This window comes from Lagenorhynchus albirostris, chromosome 7 (assembly GCF_949774975.1).
Source record: "Lagenorhynchus albirostris chromosome 7, mLagAlb1.1, whole genome shotgun sequence".
In the NCBI taxonomy this organism is placed as follows: Eukaryota; Metazoa; Chordata; class Mammalia; order Artiodactyla; family Delphinidae; genus Lagenorhynchus; species Lagenorhynchus albirostris.
Genome location: NC_083101.1, coordinates 82452449 through 82472775, shown reverse-complemented (window position 1 = coordinate 82472775; position 20327 = coordinate 82452449). Strand labels below are relative to the sequence as shown.

Genomic DNA, 20327 nt, shown 5'->3' with positions numbered 1-20327 from the left:
TCACCCGCCCCCTCCCTGTGCGCGTGAACTGGACAGCCTTTAGTTCTCGCGAGAGGTTTTCCCCCCCTCCCCCCAGCTAGTGAGTGCGCGAACGAGAAAGGAGGAGGGCTCTCCGGGCGAAAGCACTGCAGGCGCCATTATCCTCTGTTTCTCTGCTGCACCAACGTCGACGTCTTCCCTACTTCCCGGTTATTTGCGGCCCATAGGTAATTAGGGTTATTGGGGCTTGGGTATTATGGGTTCGGGCAGGGATTTGGCCTCCCTAAAGGCTGCGCTGACTTTTTCCAAGTCTGGTTTTTCTCGGGCCCTTAGCGGCCTTACAGCCTGAAGGGAGGCGCCGGCGGGAGGCGGGGCTGTCGCCTCCTCCAGCGCCTTGATTGACGCGGCCTTGGGCCAATCGCTTCGCCCTCGCGCCACCGCTGTAGCTGGGGCAGCCTATCGGGCCCGGCGGCGGGGTAGGAGAGCGCGGGGAGGGCGGTGGGGGCCTACGCTCGTTCTCTGTCTAGCTGTGACCGGCTGAGGCGGCGCGGCGGCATAGGGACGGTAGCCTTGCCCGGTGAGGAATGGGGCTGGGCGAACGGCGCGTGGGGGCGAGGGCCGGAGACCAGTTTCTCCACTTGAGGGAGGCGGTTGGGGCTGCTTGGTGGTTGGCCTGTTCTGGGATGGAACGTTGCCGGGTTTCCCCTCCCCCCACCTCCGCCATTTCCCTGAGCGTATATCTGCAGTCTGCGCTGCGGTACTGGAGGCTTCGGGGAGTCGCGAGGCTTGTGACGGTGGAATGAGCTGCAGTTTTGTAGTGTTGGGAACTAGGTCTTGTGGGAAGGAGAGGGGGTCGGCGGGCGGGCCCCGAGGGCGGTAGAGAACGCCGCTCTCTTTGTGTGGGTTCCGGCGCACTTGGGAGCTCCCAGCCTGGGCCCGACGCGGGAACGGGCGAGCTGGAAGGGTCGGGGCTGCCACAGTTGCTTTGTCTCTCCCGCGGTGGGGGGAGGGCGCGGGGGACGAGGTCTCGGGACCGCGTGGTGGGTGGGGGAGGGGGGTCCGCGCTCGGCTCCGCCTAGTAGCACGTAGTCGCCATTACGCGGGCCGCCATTTCCTGTCGGATCCGGGTGAGGAGAGGTGCGGCGCTGGTGCTCTCGCCTCGGGAGCTTTTTCAACTCCTGTTGCTGGGCCGTTGCCGATCCCGGTGTCCCGGGCGTTGGAGAGAGAACGGCATGTTTGCGCTCGGCTGGCCACGCATGTACTTAGCGATTTTCACGGTCTGAGAAACGGTGACTGAAGGATACTTGTTTATTTTCATAAATAGAGCTTGCGGTCGTTAAACCACTTTACCCAAATCTTCCACCACACCTCAGTATTTAACTGAGTGATGGGCCAGGTTAGCGTTTCAGTTGGTCATTGGAAGAGTGGAAGGCGTTAATATGGCCTTGATTTTTAGCTCTAAGTTGTTCAGCTATTCCTGGGGGCCGCAGGTCGCCGCTTTTTGCCAGTCATGAGAGGCGAGCTAAAAGGCTGTTTGCAGTCCTATCGCCAGTGTGGTGTTGGAGGTATAATTGTGAGGTTATACCGCTTTTAACGTAATGTAAAATATCTCGCTAGTGATGGTGTTGGTGTTCAGGGGTTCTGTTGGATAGTCGAGTAGTATTAGCAGTTTGGGTGTGCTCCTGTATCAGCTTTGCAGGTTTATCGCTCCAGTAGATTGACCTGCCGGTTGGGTATGGCTTGAATTCGCTTTTGTATTTGTAAACTTTAAAGATTTCAGAAGGTAGTTTTTCAAGTCACCAATGGAAAGAAACCCAAAAGCGGTTTAAAATCCCAATGTAAAAATAATTCTGTGTATCTTTTTATAAATTTATATTCTTCGGGAACAATAGACTCATGGGTTTATCGATATGCCCTACATGTGTCTAGTTTTCTTTGTATTTATCATATAAAGTAACTAATTGCTGTGGTGGGACTTGATCCAAAGGCTAAAAATGTGTTTTTCCTTTTACAAAAGAATCAGATACGGTGTTTTGGCTTGTGTTTTTGTGTTTGAAGGCAATCGTTTGGAAGTTTAAGATCCTAAAACAAAGAAGCAAGTTTTAGAAATAGATCTTTTGTTTGTTGTGTTCAAATTGGTGTTGATTAGTATTCAGTAATAACCAAAAAAGCAAAACTGATTTGTGTTGGTTTTTATAGGCTACTGCAGCACTAGGGTGTCAGTTGGTCCCGCCCAGAACACTTCAGTTCTGCCCTGCAAGGATATATTTAATAACTGGTACGTTCTAGAAACAGTCATTACTTTCCCTTGTTTTTAACATTTAGCAAGATGCACAGCTTACTTTTCAATAAACCAATTGTACTAGCCTCTTTATTTTTCAACAGATTGGTGTGTTCCTTTAATACAAGAAAATGGAAACTGAACAGCCAGAGGAAACCTTTCCCAACACCGAAACCAATGGCGAATTTGGTGAGAAGACATTTTAACAATTTTATTCTTGTTGGTCTGTTAATTTCATTATTACTTTGTATGTTTAATTTGAGATCCGTGTCAGTTACATCTGAGCATGTATTTATGAACCAGAAGTAACTCATTTGCATAGGTAACGGTAAACTGATTAAAAGAAAGCCAGTAAATGTAAAACTAATGTTTTTCTTGCATTTTGAAGTTTCTTATCTTTTGAAGTGTTGTCACAATATCTTGTGTTTGGAAAACCATTTGGAATGGGGTGCTTAAATTCATGCTTAAAAGTCCAAGAACCAGTGCCTTTGGCCTTTTTAAAACATACCTAAGATTAGCAACAAATCCCTTTAAACAGTGGACTTAAAGTTTCTCTAATCTGTAGGTTAAAATTGAAATGTAATTAAACCTACCCTTCCTTGAAGATGCTGGTGCTTTCTGAAATTTGAACTGTTAATTTTTAGGTAAACGCCCTGCTGAAGATATGGAAGAGGAACAAGCTTTTAAAAGATCTAGAAACACTGATGAGATGGTTGAATTACGCATTCTGCTTCAGAGCAAGGTATAAATTTTATTCTTGAAACTTTGAAAGTGGTTCTTAAGTAGGAATTAAGAAAAGTTCTGATTGAACCTTCTGGGAAGCTTGCAAAAGCTTACAGCCTGCAGAATATAAAAGATTTGTTTGGCTTTTCCTAAACAGACTTTCTAGGTTATGGTAATTGTGTTATTTTGCCAACAATTAAAAAGAAAGCCCTTAACGTAGCCTACTACAGGGCTGAACTAGGAGATGGGTGTGGATGATCCTTAAAGCATTAATGGATTAAAGATTGTGTCTGATTACATTGTGAATTCATTAGAAAACATCCTGGTTGGCAGCTTACCTGACTGATAATACACCTCACAATGTGAAAGTACCTACTGGCATTTAAATTATTTAATTGGCTTGCAGAAAGACATTGTAAAGTTAGTGCTATTGCTTAAGTTTTAGACTCAGTATGTTCTGAGTATTTCAAAGCTCTGCCTTGGTGTTTAGTCCCTAAAGCACATAGACTCTTTAGTTTTTGCTAACCTGATGGTCTTGACATCACCAGATAGATTTTCATCTCTATAACCAAAAAAGAGTTTAGACATGTGTGGTGTTTGTTTGTTTGGCTAAAATCTTAAGAGCGTAGGAAGACACCTTAATTCTAGGAAAAGACAAAATAAGTTTCTTTTTATTTTCTCCAGAATGCTGGGGCAGTGATTGGAAAAGGAGGCAAGAATATTAAGGCTCTCCGTACAGACGTAAGTATTTAAGAGTTTAAACTACTACACAGGAAGCTTCAGTTTATGTGTTTGTAGGATTAAAGAATTGCATCATAGAAATCATTTAATAGTCTAGATTCAAGCCTTTTATAATAATGGGTTACATAGATGATTTTCAAGGTTTGACATTCCTAATTTAACAAAGCCCAGATTGAGCAGGGGGTGGTCTATATTAAATCTCCCTTTCTAATAACTTTACACCAAATTATTCACTTCAAGCAAGATAACATCTTAATTAGAAATAACAATATAAAACTCCTTAATTTGTACCATTTCCCATGTATGAATCAAGTACAGTATTACTGAAAACCATTGCAGGTGGCTGATTAAACTCCAAATTTTTTATTCCCTTTTTTTTCCAATTTGCCCATCTGTTCTTTAACAGCTTGCACATGGAGCACAAAGAAATTAAGGTTGCATGATTAAGATATGGGTAAAGAATAGAGTAGGCACTTAATCTTACAACTGGGAAGCTGTTTGTCAATGCCGATGATTTGTTTTGAGTCTTCATATTTTATAGTGGGTTGACTCTTGTGATTAGACACATTAAATGTTGGTATCACCAGAAGTGAGCATATTTATAGGACTTGGGTACACCAGATTTCCTAAATTTTTTTTCTCATGTACACACTCTTGATGTTTTCTTGCTAAAGTTGAGGCAAATAATAACTGTGTTGAATACTTATTTGGTATTTTTTCATTTCTCTCTTGGTCACAGATCTTTGTATGTTCCTCTTGATTACTGTAAACTGAACTTGAAAAATTGTTTAAATTTTACAAACTTGCCTGTAGGATCTAGGAGTGCGTTTTTAAATCTCCAGGAAACCAAACAGTCTTTTAACAGTTAGGGTTTTTGGTGGTGTGGGAATTTTTGTTTTGTCTTTTATAAACCTCTTTCCTTTTAATCCAGATGTTCTATATAATTATCTGGGTTAATAATTTCCCCATTTCCTCAAGAATTCGAGTCATGACAGGTTTTGTGTCTACCCTCATGAGCCAGCCTGCTACTGAAACATTGTTTGTTTAAAAAAAAAAGTACCATCATTAAAGGTCCTTAAATGTTAAGCCACAGTCAGATATAGAGAAGTCCATTATTGTGTTAGTCTTCAGAACAACTTAAGCTTGTTTCATTAATTGAGAGTATGAGTATAGTTTGTATTAAATTAAAATTTATTGCTTTTCCCCCTTTTCCCTCTCCTTGTTTTTTTGGCCATATATCTCCGTTGCCCATGTACTGGATCGACTTACCCCTGCGTTGCCCACCATGACGTTGGCCCATCCGCCCCTGAACGCCCATGTGAAAACCCTGGTTGGCTATGCCCAAAAATGTGCTCGTTGCCAAACGGGTACCATACTTGACAACTTCTGATTGAATGCCCATGCCCAATGCCAACATCCACGAACGCCAATGACCAATGCAGTACAATGCCAGTGTTTCAGTCCCAGACAGCAGTGGCCCCGAGCGGTATGTCCCAACAGTTTATGCCTCACTGCCTGATTAGAAAGAGAGAAATGTATTTTATTACCTGCCTTTTATATAATTAAATAGTATCCCCTTTAGACGGTGTATTGTTTTTCAAGTTTCTGTCTTATTTTCCCCATTAAGTCTTTTTGTCACTGAACTTTTACCGTGAGTTGCCCACCCAAACGATCCACTAATTTTATTTCGATGGAAGGAGCACAGCTTCAAGTGTTGCATATTTGCTGCATTGTAAATCAAATTGTTACCGAAATAGTCTCTCGCTCTGTCTTTGTGGCCCACCTTGCTTCCCAACATTGCCTGTTCATAATTTTTTCTGATGAAATGCTAACTCTGGTTCACTTTCCTTCACTTCTCATTTGTGTTGTCTTTGTTTTTGTCTTGCATTTGTATTTGTTTTCTTGCAGAGCCCATTAGTGATCTAATTTCTAACTGGTATTCATAACCTTACTCCAAATATAATGTTCACCACTTGCATATTCCCCCACTTTGCCTAAGAGAAGGTGTGCCAGTTTTACCAATGTAACAGCGAGGGTATCCTTAATTAACTTAGTGGTGGCGGGGAACATAAGTATTCAACTCTGCTTCAGTTCTGGTCAATTTATTGCCCACTTAATCTGAGCCCTTCCAAGAGCCCATTCTCTGTCTCTCTGCAAGTCTCCTAATAATGTTACCATGTTTGTATTGGGCATAAAACAAAATGCATGTGAAAAATGTATAAATAGGCTACTTTAAATGGGGAGGATTAAATAATTGTATGTTCTTCTCTGTAAAAGTTGTTTGACTACTGGTGATGACCACAAAACTCATTTTTCTTTTCCACCTTTTTTTTTGTACTATCTGGTATTTGTGATGTTTGACAGCATATTGAGTATCAGTGCTGATATTGAAACAATTGGAGAAATTCTGAAGAAAATCATCCCTACCTTGGAAGAGGTAGGCTCATTTTTAAAATGTATTTGGCAGTTGGGGGGTGCTTAAAGGATGTTTTAATGAGGCAAAATGGGGGAGGTGGAGAGACATTGGCTATAACAGTTTTGTAGCAGCAGTGTGTTGCACTGTGCCACTTAAGGTGCAGGGTTATTATACCCACATTACTTGTTTGAAAATGTAGTCTAGCCACTGGAGTAGATAGGAACTACCTGTGGCCATACACTTTCATGAGGTTTAGCATATGTTTTATGGGCTTTAGTTTTAGAGATTTTGAGTTAGAATAATGATTGTGGGACTGTCAGAAAGGACTGTGTTTGATTTAGTTCAAGGATTTTTAAATTTTATGTAATCATTTATTTACTAGGTGTATAGAGAAAAGCAATGTATGTTGATCCTTAACGTAGATAAGCAGTTTCTTGTTATTTAATGATATAGATGTGAAATATGTTGTAGTAGCTTTACCAATATATGCGACAATAGCCTGATCACACTAGACACTTAACCTATTACTCTTATTTTTCTACTTTCAGGGCCTGCAGTTGCCATCACCCACTGCAACCAGCCAGCTCCCGCTCGAATCTGATGCTGTGGAATGCTTAAATGTATGTCATAGTGCCATTGAACCCCACTGAAGTATGGAGCCTGGCCCATAGGATCAATTTTATTTTCAACATAGCGTACTTTTCCCATCTCTATAGAAAAAAGGCTTAAAAACATGATAAATGAATGGTCTTACAACTCACTGTTGACCCTGCTCCATGCTGCAGTGGGAATTAACTACATTTGCAAAGTGCTTTGCAGTCATTTTTATTATGGTGTTATTTGAATGTTAATAATAATTTTGTGGTAACAGCGACATGCTAAATGGCTGCAGTGTGGGTATGGTGTTGCAGGACCTGAAAATAAAATAGTTTTTTAAGGTGGTGCAGAATGTCCTTTTTGGGCCTGGCTATTGAGGATAATAAGCACATAACTGGTAAAGTTATTGAAATATAAATTCAGGTTGCTCACTGCAACAGTATATTGGTATGCTTATAGCAGATAAGTGTGTATTCTTGGGGAATCCTTGATTTGGGACTAAAATTTTATAACTCTCCCTCCGCAGTACCAACACTATAAAGGAAGTGACTTTGACTGCGAGTTGAGACTGTTGATTCATCAGAGTCTGGCAGGAGGAATTATTGGGGTCAAAGGTGCTAAAATCAAAGAACTTCGAGAGGTAAAGTGATAGTTTTCTTTTTTCCTGCCATATTACTAGAAAATAGCTTTTTATGTGGACTTGGTTCCGTGGGCTTCTCTCATTCCCCTTTTTGAGTTTCCTCCCTTAAGTTTATCTAGTTTGCTAATTAAAATATAACAGAAAGGCCTGACCATGCTATACAAGTTATTTTGCCAAAAATTTATTGTGCAAAGTCCTAGTGTTACTAACAAGCTTTTTATATGGGGGGAAATTTTACTGAAATACAAATTAAATCTGTCTAAACCTGGACGTTGTTTTGTACTGCATTTCCTTTTTTCTGATTGATCAATGATTGATTAATGCTGCTTTTTTTGTAAATCTGTTACAGAACACTCAGACAACAATCAAGCTTTTCCAGGAATGTTGTCCTCAATCCACTGACAGAGTCGTTCTTATTGGAGGAAAACCTGATAGGGTTGTAGAGTGCATAAAGATCATCCTTGATCTTATATCAGAGGTACCTTCAGAACCCTTTATTTTATTTGCGCTTAATTTTGTAAAACAGATGTCTTGTTCAAAAGTACTTTGAGAACATTTAGACAAATGGCTTTTACTTTTACTTTTCCTTCACCTAACAATTTTCTATCACCCTGCTTTTAGCTATCACTTTAACTTAGAAATACTTTGGGAGAATCTGGAGAGTTGTCTTTACATTGTTGGTGAGGTTTTTAATAGCCTTTGGTCCTTCAAAAGAAGTTTCTATGGTTCCTTTATAGTACTACACTGCATACCCAGGATATCGATCCCCTCAGCCCTTGGGGTGGTCACTTCTTCATAATCCCCATTGTGAAATGTGAAAGGGGTTTGTAGTCTGTTACTTAAGCTCTAAGGGTAAAATAAAGCTGTAATCCTTACCTCGCAAGCAGTAAAACTCAAATTTTTTTGTTTGAAACTCACCAGAAATGCTTTTTTTAAATCCTTCCTATCTTTGCATATATTCCTAGCCCTATCTCGAGTACCTCCCAGGATAAATACAAAGGGCTTGAAATGTTCTGTTTGTTAAAAGAATGTTTGGTGTGAACTAAGGCTTTTTCCTCAGTCTATAAAGTTGCTATGTTTTTGTTTCAGTCTCCCATTAAAGGACGTGCTCAGCCTTATGATCCCAACTTTTACGATGAAACCTATGATTATGGTGGTTTTACAATGATGTTTGATGACCGCCGTGGACGTCCTGTGGGATTTCCCATGCGGGGAAGAGGTGGTTTTGACAGAATGCCTCCTGGTCGGGGTGGGCGTCCCATGCCTCCATCCAGAAGAGATTATGATGATATGAGCCCTCGTCGAGGACCTCCTCCACCTCCTCCTGGACGAGGTGGCCGGGGTGGTAGCAGAGCTCGGAATCTTCCTCTTCCTCCACCACCACCACCTAGAGGGGGGTAAGTTTCTTTCATCCACACATTAACATACAAGAAGCTGCACTTTATGGGTAGAGGGGGTAGGTTTTTATTTGATATGTGTGACCAGCTGAGATTACAACAAGTACTATGCTTGCAGAGATCTAATGGCCTATGACAGAAGAGGAAGACCTGGAGACCGTTATGATGGCATGGTAAGAACTTTGATATTTCATCAGTGTTATTTATGAGTGCTAAAAGGAGTCTTAAAGTCGGATAGCTAACATTTTGTTCAAGATTATTAACTGAGGAATTTTGTCTTACAAACGGGCTTTTGTAGATAGATAGCCACTTAAATCATTGTTTTGGGTGTTTGCTGGGATATTAAGACTTGTTCCATCTTTGTTTCCCCCAAAATACATGATTACTGCCAGTGTATATAGAGATGTGAAATAATAATTGGTCATAAAAATGGTGATTTCAGACAAATATAGTGCAGGTTCATATTAATAGTTTTATCTCTAACACAGGTTGGTTTCAGTGCTGATGAAACCTGGGACTCTGCAATAGATACATGGAGCCCATCAGAGTGGCAGATGGCTTATGAACCACAGGTTGAGTATCATGGGTGTTTATTATTCATGTCACTAATAATTTTAACATTCTCGTTTAGTCATCGATAAGTGTTTTATTTCCCCCCATATAACATTTTTGTTTCTTGGGATACTGTGTACCTGAATGGTTTCTTCCCCTGAGGATTGTCTTTGAGATTTACTTACTAGGGAAGATATAGGAGGACTTTGCTTTCCTAATAAACTCTAGGGGATTTAATGTTAAAACACCTGAAGTTTTGAAGGTGAAGTAATTTTCTGTTTTTTTCTGTTCTGTTTTTAGGGTGGCTCTGGATATGGTAAGTTTTCTTCTTTGTGAAATCAAGTATTATTTCATGCTTTGTAAATGAACTTAATACTCATTATTTAAATCAGATTATTCCTATGCAGGGGGTCGTGGCTCATATGGTGATCTTGGTGGACCTATTATTACTACACAAGTAACTATTCCCAAAGATGTAAGTATCTTTAATATTATAAGGGACATTTAGTAAGTCATTTTAAGTTCCCTGGCTTTTAATAAAAGGTTTTAACAAAAATATTCCATTTTAGGATTAAAATTGTGTTTCAAGGACTTCAGCTGAGGTGTCATTCTCCAGTTTAAGCCTTGTCGAAAGATGTTCAGTACCATTAAAAAGCAGTTAGGAGGGTTCTGAGCCCCTGGTTCATTTATTAAAGGAAATGTCTATGGGTGATGTAACTACATTGTAATTCAAACCTTGACTAGTGTGGGGCATTAAATTAGCACAGCATAGTCAATATGTTGTACAAAGTTAATACTCTTGATGGTCACTGAACATACAGGATAATACTTTGAAAGTATATAATAAACACTTGTTTTTAAAACTCTTTTCAGCTGGCTGGATCTATTATTGGCAAAGGTGGTCAGCGGATTAAACAAATCCGTCATGAGTCAGGAGCGTCGATCAAAATTGATGAGCCTTTAGAAGGGTCCGAAGACCGGATCATTACCATTACAGGAACACAGGACCAGATACAAAATGCACAGTACTTGCTGCAGAACAGGTCAGTTTGTTTAGCTTTATGTTAGCCTAAACATACTAAAACCTTAAAAAGCTTCTCTTCTCAACTGATTTTTCTTTTTAGAAGCCATGGTGTCTCAACCTTTTGGGGACCTAACTTCTAAACATTCTAATAGCTTTGCTTTAATTTTCTTCTGCTTTCTTAATAAAAGAAGACATTCAATACTAATCTTGCTGGAAGAAGCCTTAACCAAGCAAACTTCTCATTTCTCTGGTGAAAACTGCTGCCAAAACCACTTGTTATAAATTATACAGAGCCTGTAGAAAATATAGAAGATTCAATGGATGTTGGTCTAGTTCTGTGTGGAAGACTAGTGATTTTGTTGTTTTTAGATAACTAAATCGACAACAAATCACAGTCTGCCATATGGCACAGGCCATGCCTCTACAGGACAAATGATTGGTGCTGTAAAATGCAGCATTTCACACCTTAACTGACATTTCTTTGTCTTTTCTACCAAATATTAACAACTTTGGATTTTAATTCTGCTCTACTAATGTCTGATTTACTGTTAATCTTTTTTCTTGGGTTTTACATTGCTCTAATTTGTAATTGCTAATGTTTTAATTCTTATCTCTGTGTAATGGACATGTTTATCATTTTAATTTAGCATTGAAATTGTCTTAATGTTGATTAAGATGTTACGAACAAAAATTCTAATTCGTACTTTTTTTTCTTTTCTTTTATAGTGTGAAGCAGTATGCAGATGTTGAAGGATTCTAATGCAAGATATTTTTTCTTTTTTATAGTGTGAAGCAGTATTCTGGAAAGTTTTTCTAAGACTAGTGAAGAACTGAAGGAGTCCTGCATCTTTTTTTTTTTATCTGCTTCTGTTTAAAAAGCCAACATTCCTCTGCTTCATAGGTGTTCTGCATTTGAGGTGTAGTGAAATCTTTGCTGTTCACCAGATGTAATGTTTTAGTTCCTTACAAACAGGGGTGGGGGGTGGGGGAGGGTGTGCAAAAACTAACATTGAAATTTTGAAACAGCAGCAGAGTGAGTGAATTTTAATTTTTGTTCATTGTTGGTGGTTTAAAAAAAATCCCCCCATGTAATTATTGTGAACACTTTACTTTGTGATCACTGTAACATTTGGGGGGGGTGGGACAGGGAGGGAAAGTAACAATAGTCCATATGTCCCTGGCATCTATTCAGAGCAGTGTGCAGAATGTAATGCTCTTTTGTAAGAAACGTTTTATGATTTTTAAAATAAATTTAGTGAACCTATTTTTGGTGGTCATTTTTTTTTAAGACGGTCATTTTTCAAATGGCTGAATTCCCCCCAACCTGCCCCTAAACTAAACACTAAGTTTAATTTTCAGTCCTCTGTTGGATATAAATAAATGCATCTCTTCTTGGACTTAGACAAAGTATCTTGACACATTAAGTTCTGGTGATTTCTTAAGTGATTTGAAAGTCCATTGCTTGGGAGGAAATTCCACCACACATTCATGCTTATAATAAGCTGGGGATTTTTGTTTGTTTTTGCAAATGCTTGCCCCTACTTTGCAACGATTTTCTGTTTGTAATTGTGAAGAACCAAGGTGGGGAGCAATACAACAGATATGGAGTAGTTGGTATAAGTATATACCAGAAGCCTAATGGCAGCAAGTTTTATTAATCAGAATAATACTTGGTTATGGAAGTGACTGATGCTAAATAAATTCTGATTATTTTTTATTAGATAATTTCTCACCTATAGACTTAAATTGTCAGCTTGGTAGTGTCTATTAGTTAAACTTTGTAAAATATATATATATATTCTTGTTTTTCCATTGTATGCAAACTGAAAGAAAAAGATGTACCATTTCTCTGTTGTATGTTGGATTATGTAGGAAATGTTTGTGAACAATTCAAAAAAAGATGAAAAAAGTTCCTGTGGATGTTTTGTGTAGTATCTTGGCATTTGTATTGATAGTTAAAAGTTCACTTCCAAAATAAAACTCCCAAAATGCTAGATTTGATGTGTGCCCAATTCGAACAAAGGTTGATTGACACCTGTAAAATTTGTTAAAACATTCCTCTTGTAAGGAAATACAGTAATCTTAAATTATATATTTTTCGTGTGAAGTGTTTTTCTAGCATTTATAAATCAGATATGATAGGGGTGGTAAGTTAAAAATTACAGTAGTTGGGCTCTTAGTTTTAAAGGGGAGTCCAGCATAATGAGAGCTGAGTCATTCCAGTTCTACAAGTCCTATTCTCACATTACCTGTGAGCTGCTTTGAGTTTCTTAGGTTTAACTTTAAAATAGTTCCAGTTTGTTGAGAGTGTTTACAGATGAATGTAAAATTTTTTTTTCTGGTTCTTGGCTCCGTAAATCCTTAAAATGCTACCTGTTAACTTCCAACTGCCCAGAAAGCCTGAGAACTCAGCAATTACATGGAAAAGAACTCATGGATGCAATTCTGTTTGTCTAGAAGAGGCTTGTGTATGATAGAAGAAAGTGAAGTGAGCAGAATTTTCTGGACTATGTATGACTAGTACATGCAAAGGTGTTTAAAATTTCAGTGATAACCCTTTTTAGGGAGGGAGATGGGGTGTTCTCTTGATAAGTGACAGTGATATCACAACATCACTTAAAATGCTACCTGTGATAAGGTTTCCCCAAAGGTGAAATTAGTCTGAATTGCCACTTGGGTGTTAGTTTCCCTCTTGTGTTTGTTTTAAGTATGGGTAAGTTTGGGTTGCATAGGGTCAGTATAGTGTACTTACGCTGAAATGTGCCCCTCCCCTAGAGAAAAACTATTCGGTAATGACATTTTAGTCAAATTGTTACTTATATTGGAGGAAAGTATCCCTGGAGAGAGCACTGGCTTTCAAAGTTTTCGTTTGTCATTCAAAAATTAGTTGTGTAGGGACTTCCCTGGGGGTCCAGTGGTTAAACTCCCCCTTCCAATGCAGGAGGTGCGGGTTGGGGAGCTGGGATCCCACGTGCCCTGCAGCCAAAGAACCAGAAAGCAAAAGCATGGTAACAAGTTTAATAATAAAGACTTTAAAATGTTCTACATGAAAAAAAAATCTTTAAAAAGTTATGTAAATAGACTTGGCTGAAAGTTTTTATTTTTGCCTTTTAAAAATCAGACCTTGAACACAACCTACTAAAAAAGAATCTGTGACGTTGGTAAATTGGGGACACAACTTTGGAGGGAGGGGCCTGTTTCATTTCCAGTTACCTGGTAAATGGTGTCTGAACATGGGCTGGCAATTTGAGAAAATTCTCTGAAGTAAGCTTAAAATTCACTGAACAAACGGAATTTTGAGCCTATTTTGTAAGAAATAAATATTAGGCAGATTTATTGACGTTTTAAACGTTTAAATGTAGTTTCAAAAATGTTTTTAGCCTAACTTTTTGAAAATCAAGTGATAGGCAAACAATGTTGGAAACCAGATTGCACCAAAGTTTTTTCAGGATCAAGGAAAGGAATTTAAATCTTTTCCCTACTATTCAAATGTTAGTAGTTTGCATAATGAAACTGATAATAAAGTACATGAATTTTATTGAATGATCTGTCAGTTACTCCTAAATCTAATCACTGATACCATTGCAACACATAGAGACTGAATCTTTAAGGAAAGCGGACAGCAATTTTTCTCTTAACCATACTAGTGGTTTTGTTTTGAAATGCCTTATGTTGTTGGTGCTCAAAATGGAATTACTGTTCCACAAACTTGATAGGTTGTGGTTTGCTTAAGACTGCTGCTAGATAAAGAGACCTGTATTTTAAATTCTTTTTACACCAGTGGAAACTTTTCTGTCAATAGGTGTTCAGTGTCATCAAAATGTTTATTGAAAAAGTAACCTTGAATGCTACATTTTACATCTCCCACTTACCAAGGTTTGCCCATTGTTGGCAAGTTTGAAGTGAAACTGATCCAGCTTTTTTTTTTTTCTGCCGCGCCTTGTGGCCTGCAGGATCACAGTTCCCCAAGAAGGAATCAAACCTGTGTACCCCGCGCTGGAAGCGTGGAGTCTTAACCATTGGACAGCCAGGGAAGTCCCAACCCAACTTCTTGATGGTGGCATTGAACCCTTGGGAAGCAATATTGCAGTGTTTCTCAGGCTGTTCTTAGGACCACCTTCAAAATCAACAGTGCTGGTTAAAAATGAGAATTTCTGGACCATCCTTCAGCTGTACTGAACCACAATCCCTATAGGAGGTGCTAGGAATCTGCATATTTAACAAATTCCTCGAGTTAAAATAGTTTTGAAGACCTGTAATATAGCAACATGTAGTTAAGAGAACCACAAGTTTCCATATTTTTTCATTAATTCATCAAATACATATTTTGTTCCTAGGTGTACAGTGGTAGGCCCTGAAGAGGCAGTGGTTAGCAAAAAGTATTTGGAGAGAGCAATAATTACAACAAGCTGGTAATGAAAAAGAGACAGTACTGTGAGATGTGTTTAAGAAAGCAGAAACCAGCATACATGTGTGTACGTGTATGTATAGTCATTACAAGCATATTGCTTGAAACAAAACTGCACTAGGAATATCCCAGTGTGTTGACTAAAATTCTGCCTTCTGCTCCTCTTAGCAGATGAAAAAATAAAGACACGGGGCATATATACACAGATCAACATCATTTACCCAGGCCAGGCCTCAACACTTCCAGTCAGGGAAGACATATGACCTGAGGAAAAAGAAGGGGAATACCTGAAAAATTAAAGCCCAAGCAGTTACCATTTGTCTATATGAAAAATGGGGAGCTCATCTGCTGAATCAAGGTGGTTGGATGTGCAAATACACATGGAAAAATGGAAAATGCAAGTGTTTTGTGGGGTTGGGCTTCCCTGTTTGCTAACTGAGCAACAGGCACTAGCGAGTGTTGGGGTAAAATGATATACCAGCTATCCTATGACTTTAAAGCTTTATCCACCTCACTCTTTGTCCAGAACCCATAAGACTTTCTTATCCTCCCTCTCTACAGATCTCCCCCAATTTCTCCCTCCTCCCCCGAACTCGGACCTATAACCCCCAAACCTGTAATTGTGAAGGAAATAAACATTTGGTCACCAAAACCTCACACTTCTCAAAATCTCATTCTCCCCACTTCCCCCCTCCCTTTTTTTTTTTTTTTTTTTTTTTGGCCACAGCACATGGCTTGCGGGATCTTAGCTCCCGGACCAACCAGGGATCAAACCTACACAGAGTCCTAACCATTGGACTGCCAGGGAATTCCCCATTTTCCCCTTTTGGACATCTTACTCCCTTTGCCCCCTTTTTCCCTAAAGTCTTTCTACCATTAAGGACAGGCTTCACTGGAAAGGAAGGGTCACCTTGTTCACCTAGTATGAAGGAAGTCTATAGAGTAGCAAGGGAAAGCATATGATATCTGCATATTAGACCAAAAGTGGGAGAAGTGATTTTGATAGTAATGAGACAGATTTGGCAGAAACAGTGTAGAAAGTGCCAGCTAAGTCCCTCAGAGATCGCCCTAGGGTTCAGCCTGGGGCAGGGCAAGTGAGCAGAAATTCCAGGGAGGTTGAATAAGAAGCCAAAAACAGAAGCAAGGCTCAAGACACCTATTTGGAACACTACAAAGTGTCCCTATGACCACATAAGCTAGTAAAGCACAGCAGAATTGAGACATATCTCGTTTGGGCACAGAGAGAACCTGAGGCTCTCGTTCTCCTCAGAATTCCCTTTGATTCCTATATGGCATAAGAGGCATATTAGTTAAGTGCTAAGGGGCTTGCCATGGGGCCACTGTGATGAAGGGGGTGGTTACTGCATGACAGGAGCTATAAGGTAGACAGCCCACCCAGGGACTGGATGGAGACGCAGCAGAATTTAAAAGGGTTGTCAATACCAGTGAAAGCCAAAGTGAGATCAAGTTAGTCAAGGAAGACCACTGGCCTGAGTGCTGAGAAACCAGACCACCAGTTACACTAGCATTGGTCATTCAGTGGTAACTATAGGGAGAGTATGTGCCAAAATTCAGACACCAGACAGACTACGCCTCAGAGGTCAGAGTTTACTAATAAAGGCCCTTTCCTTCCATTATCAGAACACCTAAACCCTTTGCACCCAGACCTTGGAAAGTCTTGGAAAGGTGGAAATGAAAGAGCTTTTAGTGAAAACAAATAGCCCTAATAATAGGTCTGACCTTTAAGTTAACTGAAGTTATCTAACTTGAATTAGATCATTTTAAACTGGAAGAGATCAACTTACTTTTACTTGGCAAGTTTATGTGTTTGTTCTAACCTCAGTGGAAAATGGAAACTTAATGAGAAGGAGGGTATAAGGGAATTTGGGACCTCTAGAAGTCCCCATTTTAAAAGCAGGAGAGGGGCTTCCCTGATGGTGCAGTGGTCAAGAATCCGCCTGGGAGACATGGGTTCAAGCCCTGGTCAGAGAAGATTCCACATGCCACCAAGCAACTAAGCCAGCGCGCCACAACTACTGAGCATGCGCGCTAGAGCCCCTGAGCCACAACTACTGATCCTGCGAGCCACAACTACTGAAGCCCGTGTGCCTAGAGCCCATGCTCCGCAACAAGAGAAGCCACCACAATGAAGAGTAGCCCCCGCTCGCCACAATTAGAGAAAAAACCCGCGCTCAGCAACGAAGAGCCAACGCAGCCAAAAATAAAAAATAAAATCAGGAGAGGTAAGGCTAATACTACCAAACTATATGTTCCAGGTGGAGGTGGCCCCAGTTGGGTTGGGGCCTTCATTTGGTAAATCACGTGGCCTTCTTTATCTAGATCATTTATTCATACCTGTGTTTCAAAGTGGCACCAATTCTGTGTACGGTCCAGACTCCAGAATTCTGTGGGATCAGGCTGACACTAATCTCCAGCTGAGATCAAATCATGGCTTGACTGATTCCCTGCCCTATCCTGCTTCCCTCACTCCCTTTCACCTGAGAGCATTTCCCCAGCAAATCATTTGCACAAGAATCGCTGGGCTGGGCTCTGCTTCTAGGCACTTGATCTAAGACAGCTGAGCTGGAGCTAGAGCAGAAATTGATTTCACCTAGACACCCTTGACAGAGTTTGATGCAGTAAATAATGATACATTGAATTATCCTTCTGAGGAAGGAGTGCGAATCCTTTTACTTTATGAGGCATAGCTGCATTCTGTTAGGCAGGAGTATTTTTGAAAGTATATATATGGGAATAAAATTGTTTGGGTGCCGAACAGCCATAGGGGTGAATTTTGTTAAACAACACAGCATTAGTTTTTCCTTTCTAATAGAACCCAGTTTTCCTTTTAGAATTTTTCTCTCCTGGTTGTATGTAGACTTGATGAGATAGAAATCTTGGTCATTAGAGACTCCTTATCACCCAAAAGAGTGGGCATTTGACCCAGCCTTGCCCAACCAGACACTTTGTCCTGGGACTTTGAACCTTGAACAAAATAACAGAAGCAAGTTACAATTATCATAGATTTTTCAGCAGCACCAGTAGAAGAGAACTTTGGGTAGTTTCTGCTCTCAGTACTCTAGAACTGCCTGATTTCTGTTTACACATTTCATTCCCCAGCCTTCCCTTCCATCCTGAGAGCTTTTTCATAACTTTTTTAAAAATGTGTTTTCCTTAATTAGCTAGCTAGTTGCTATTACATGCAGCCCATCAAATGAAGAGGCTTTTCTATTTATTTATTTATATTGAGGTGTAGTTGATGTACAATATTATATAAGTTGCAGGTGTACAACATAGTCACAATTTTTAAAGGTTATACTTCATTTATAGTTATTATAAAATATTTGCTACATTCCCTGTGTGTACTATATATCCTTGTAGCTTATTTATCTTACACATAGTACTTTGTACCTCTTAATCCCCTACCCCAGTCTTGCCCCTCCCCGCTTCCCTCTTCCCACTGGTAACCACTAGTTTGTTCTCTATATCTGGTAAGTCTGCTTCTGTTTTGTTATATTCACTAGTTTGTTGTATTTTTTAGATTCCACATGAGTGATATCATACAGTATTTGTCTTTCGCTGTCCAGCTTATTTCACTAAGCATAGTACCCTCCAAGTCCATCCATGTTGTTGCAAGAAGAGGTTTTTCTTGTACAGGCAGCATGGCTAATTTCAGGGAGGAGAGCCACAAAGTATGGGTGAGAGCTTCCTGCTCCACCTCAGCTGCCACTGCTGCAACCAGTGTCAGTTGGGCCTTCACAGCTATGCCATCTGGGGCATAAATCAGTCATTTTATAGGAAAGTGCCAGGCCCTATCTCAAGGCTGCCACTGAACATCCAGAGCAACTAGCAATGTGCCCCGAGTTTCTGGCTTTTTCTTCCACTTTCAGACTGCAATAAAATGCCACATGTCACAGGCAAGGAATCTGACTTCTCTAACAGCCACCAAAGGGGCTGGGTGATGCAATCTGGGATGACGGAGGAGTTAACTCCCAGTGGGGAAGACTCTCTGACTATGGGGAAATAAGAGACAGGAGAGAGATGTACACTGTCCTGTGATGGATCCTCTCCAGCCAGCTCCAGCCATGCCGCTCGGGATGCACTGCGAACACTTGGAGGTAGGCAGTCAGTTTTAGCTCAGGCCACCAAGCTGCCTACCTCTGTGTTGTTAGACATACAAAAAGAACTACTAGACCACAAAGGAGTTGGCATTAGTGTTCTTGAAATGAGCCACAGGCCATCAGCTTTAGCTGAGATTATTAACGGCACATAGAATCTCATGTGGAAAAAAAAAAAAAAAAAGAATCTCATGTGGAAATTGTTAACCGTTCCAGATAATGATTTTTGTGCAAAGAGGAGGGTTGGTTGGGCCAGTTCAGTGCTGTCCCCTTAAACCTGATTGACGTGAAAACCCCCAGAAGCCTAGAAGTTTGGGAACTGTGAGTGTCATCTATTCTAAACTTAGAAGTTATAGGAAAATTCTGGATCCAAGCCCCTGGAACTTCAATCAGGTCACTTCCTCTATGTATTACTGCACAAATGAGACCAGGTCCAGAGTAGAATTTTACTTTATCTCTGATGTCAGGGGAGCACTGCTGGTTTTTGACACGTCCTCAAATTTCCCATATAAACCAGTTTGGTGTTTACAAGTTTGGTGCGATTTTTGATGGTGCCCAGCAGAATGCTGGCTCTTCAGGGGTCACAGTGGTGATCTTTCAAGATATCCTGCTAGGATTCACCCTCAGAAAGTGCCCCTCCATCCTGGAATACAAAGTGCAAGCCAGAAACAACTCTATTCAACACAGCTCCCTGTTTCGGCTTCTATGGCTTTGGCTTGGTCTTGGAGTATATTAAGAATAACAGTGGTGAAGGACTTCCCTGGTGGTCCAGTGGTTAAAACTCCATGCTTCCACTGCAGGGGGCGAGGGTTTGATCCCTGGTCGGGGAAGTTCTGCAAAAAAAAAAGAAGACTAACAGTGGTGAAGCAACCATGAAGCTTAGCTCTGTCAAATCTCAAATGATTTATGATGTTGTTGATAATTCTCAAGGATCCTATGTATATCCAGTGACGCCCAGAATAGAAGCAAGGCAAATATTCCATTCTGAAGCAAGATGAATATTCCATTCTGCATTGGCAATGCCAAAGGAGATGATGCTTTAGACTAAAAGATTTCTCAATAAAGCTTTTGAATTCAATATAATCTCCTTGAAAGGGCATGGGTCTGTGGCAGGCATCATGGCTTCTCTGTATAATGCCAACAGGAGAGAAGATGTTCAGAAGCTGGCAGCCTTCATGAAAAATTATTTGGAGATACATCTATGAACACATCCTAACCAATACGTACTCTGTCCTTGAACATCGGACAAAATTTAAAGTAACTTGGGAATGGCTACGAAAAACTTAACAAACATGGCATTTTTCTCGAATGGACATATTTATTATAGACTCTTCTTTTTTTCAAGGAACAATAGCAAAACATCCACAGCTGGTGGGACTTAGACATCTTAATTCTGACTTGAACAGGAAACATTTAAAAAATCTTCCTCTTGCTTTTCTAACAAAAACTAG

General features: G+C 40.2%; 1 protein-coding gene and 1 pseudogene across 12 annotated transcripts; both read left to right on the top strand.

Moving 5' to 3' along the window:
• The first annotated feature begins 54 nt into the window (after positions 1 to 54).
• On the top strand, positions 55 to 13888 carry HNRNPK (heterogeneous nuclear ribonucleoprotein K). 12 transcript variants are annotated; one of them, XM_060155338.1, is made up of 17 exons: positions 55 to 206; positions 2179 to 2257; positions 2365 to 2449; positions 2905 to 3002; positions 3668 to 3724; positions 5167 to 5210; positions 6089 to 6161; positions 6689 to 6760; positions 7264 to 7377; positions 7727 to 7855; positions 8467 to 8774; positions 8893 to 8947; positions 9263 to 9346; positions 9627 to 9642; positions 9719 to 9801; positions 10200 to 10369; positions 11137 to 13888. In XM_060155338.1, exons 3-17 carry the CDS (start codon positions 2392 to 2394, stop codon positions 11165 to 11167), a joined length of 1392 nt encoding a protein of 463 aa, XP_060011321.1. In that variant the 5' UTR covers positions 55 to 206; positions 2179 to 2257; positions 2365 to 2391; the 3' UTR covers positions 11168 to 13888. The 12 variants fall into 12 exon arrangements, with proteins under 12 accessions (XP_060011321.1, XP_060011325.1, XP_060011323.1 ...); XM_060155340.1 differs by having other exon boundaries at positions 56 to 206; positions 9734 to 9801; positions 11077 to 13888; XM_060155331.1 differs by having other exon boundaries at positions 56 to 206; positions 11077 to 13888.
• Positions 13889 to 16164: 2276 nt separating this feature from the next.
• On the top strand, positions 16165 to 20081 carry LOC132522659 (phosphoserine aminotransferase-like; annotated as a pseudogene).
• Positions 20082 to 20327: the final 246 nt, after the last annotated feature.

What these genes read in the sequence shown, in the direction of transcription:
- HNRNPK (XM_060155331.1), top strand. Translation starts at nt 2,392, where the DNA reads ATGGAAACTGAACAGCCAGAGGAAACCTTTCCCAACACCGAAACCAAT. An exon ending in GCATTCTGCTTCAGAGCAAG is followed by an intron (nt 3,003 to 3,667) that starts GTATAAATTTTA and finishes TATTTTCTCCAG; the next exon opens with AATGCTGGGGCAGTGATTGG. An exon ending in AAATCAAAGAACTTCGAGAG is followed by an intron (nt 7,378 to 7,726) that starts GTAAAGTGATAG and finishes AATCTGTTACAG; the next exon opens with AACACTCAGACAACAATCAA.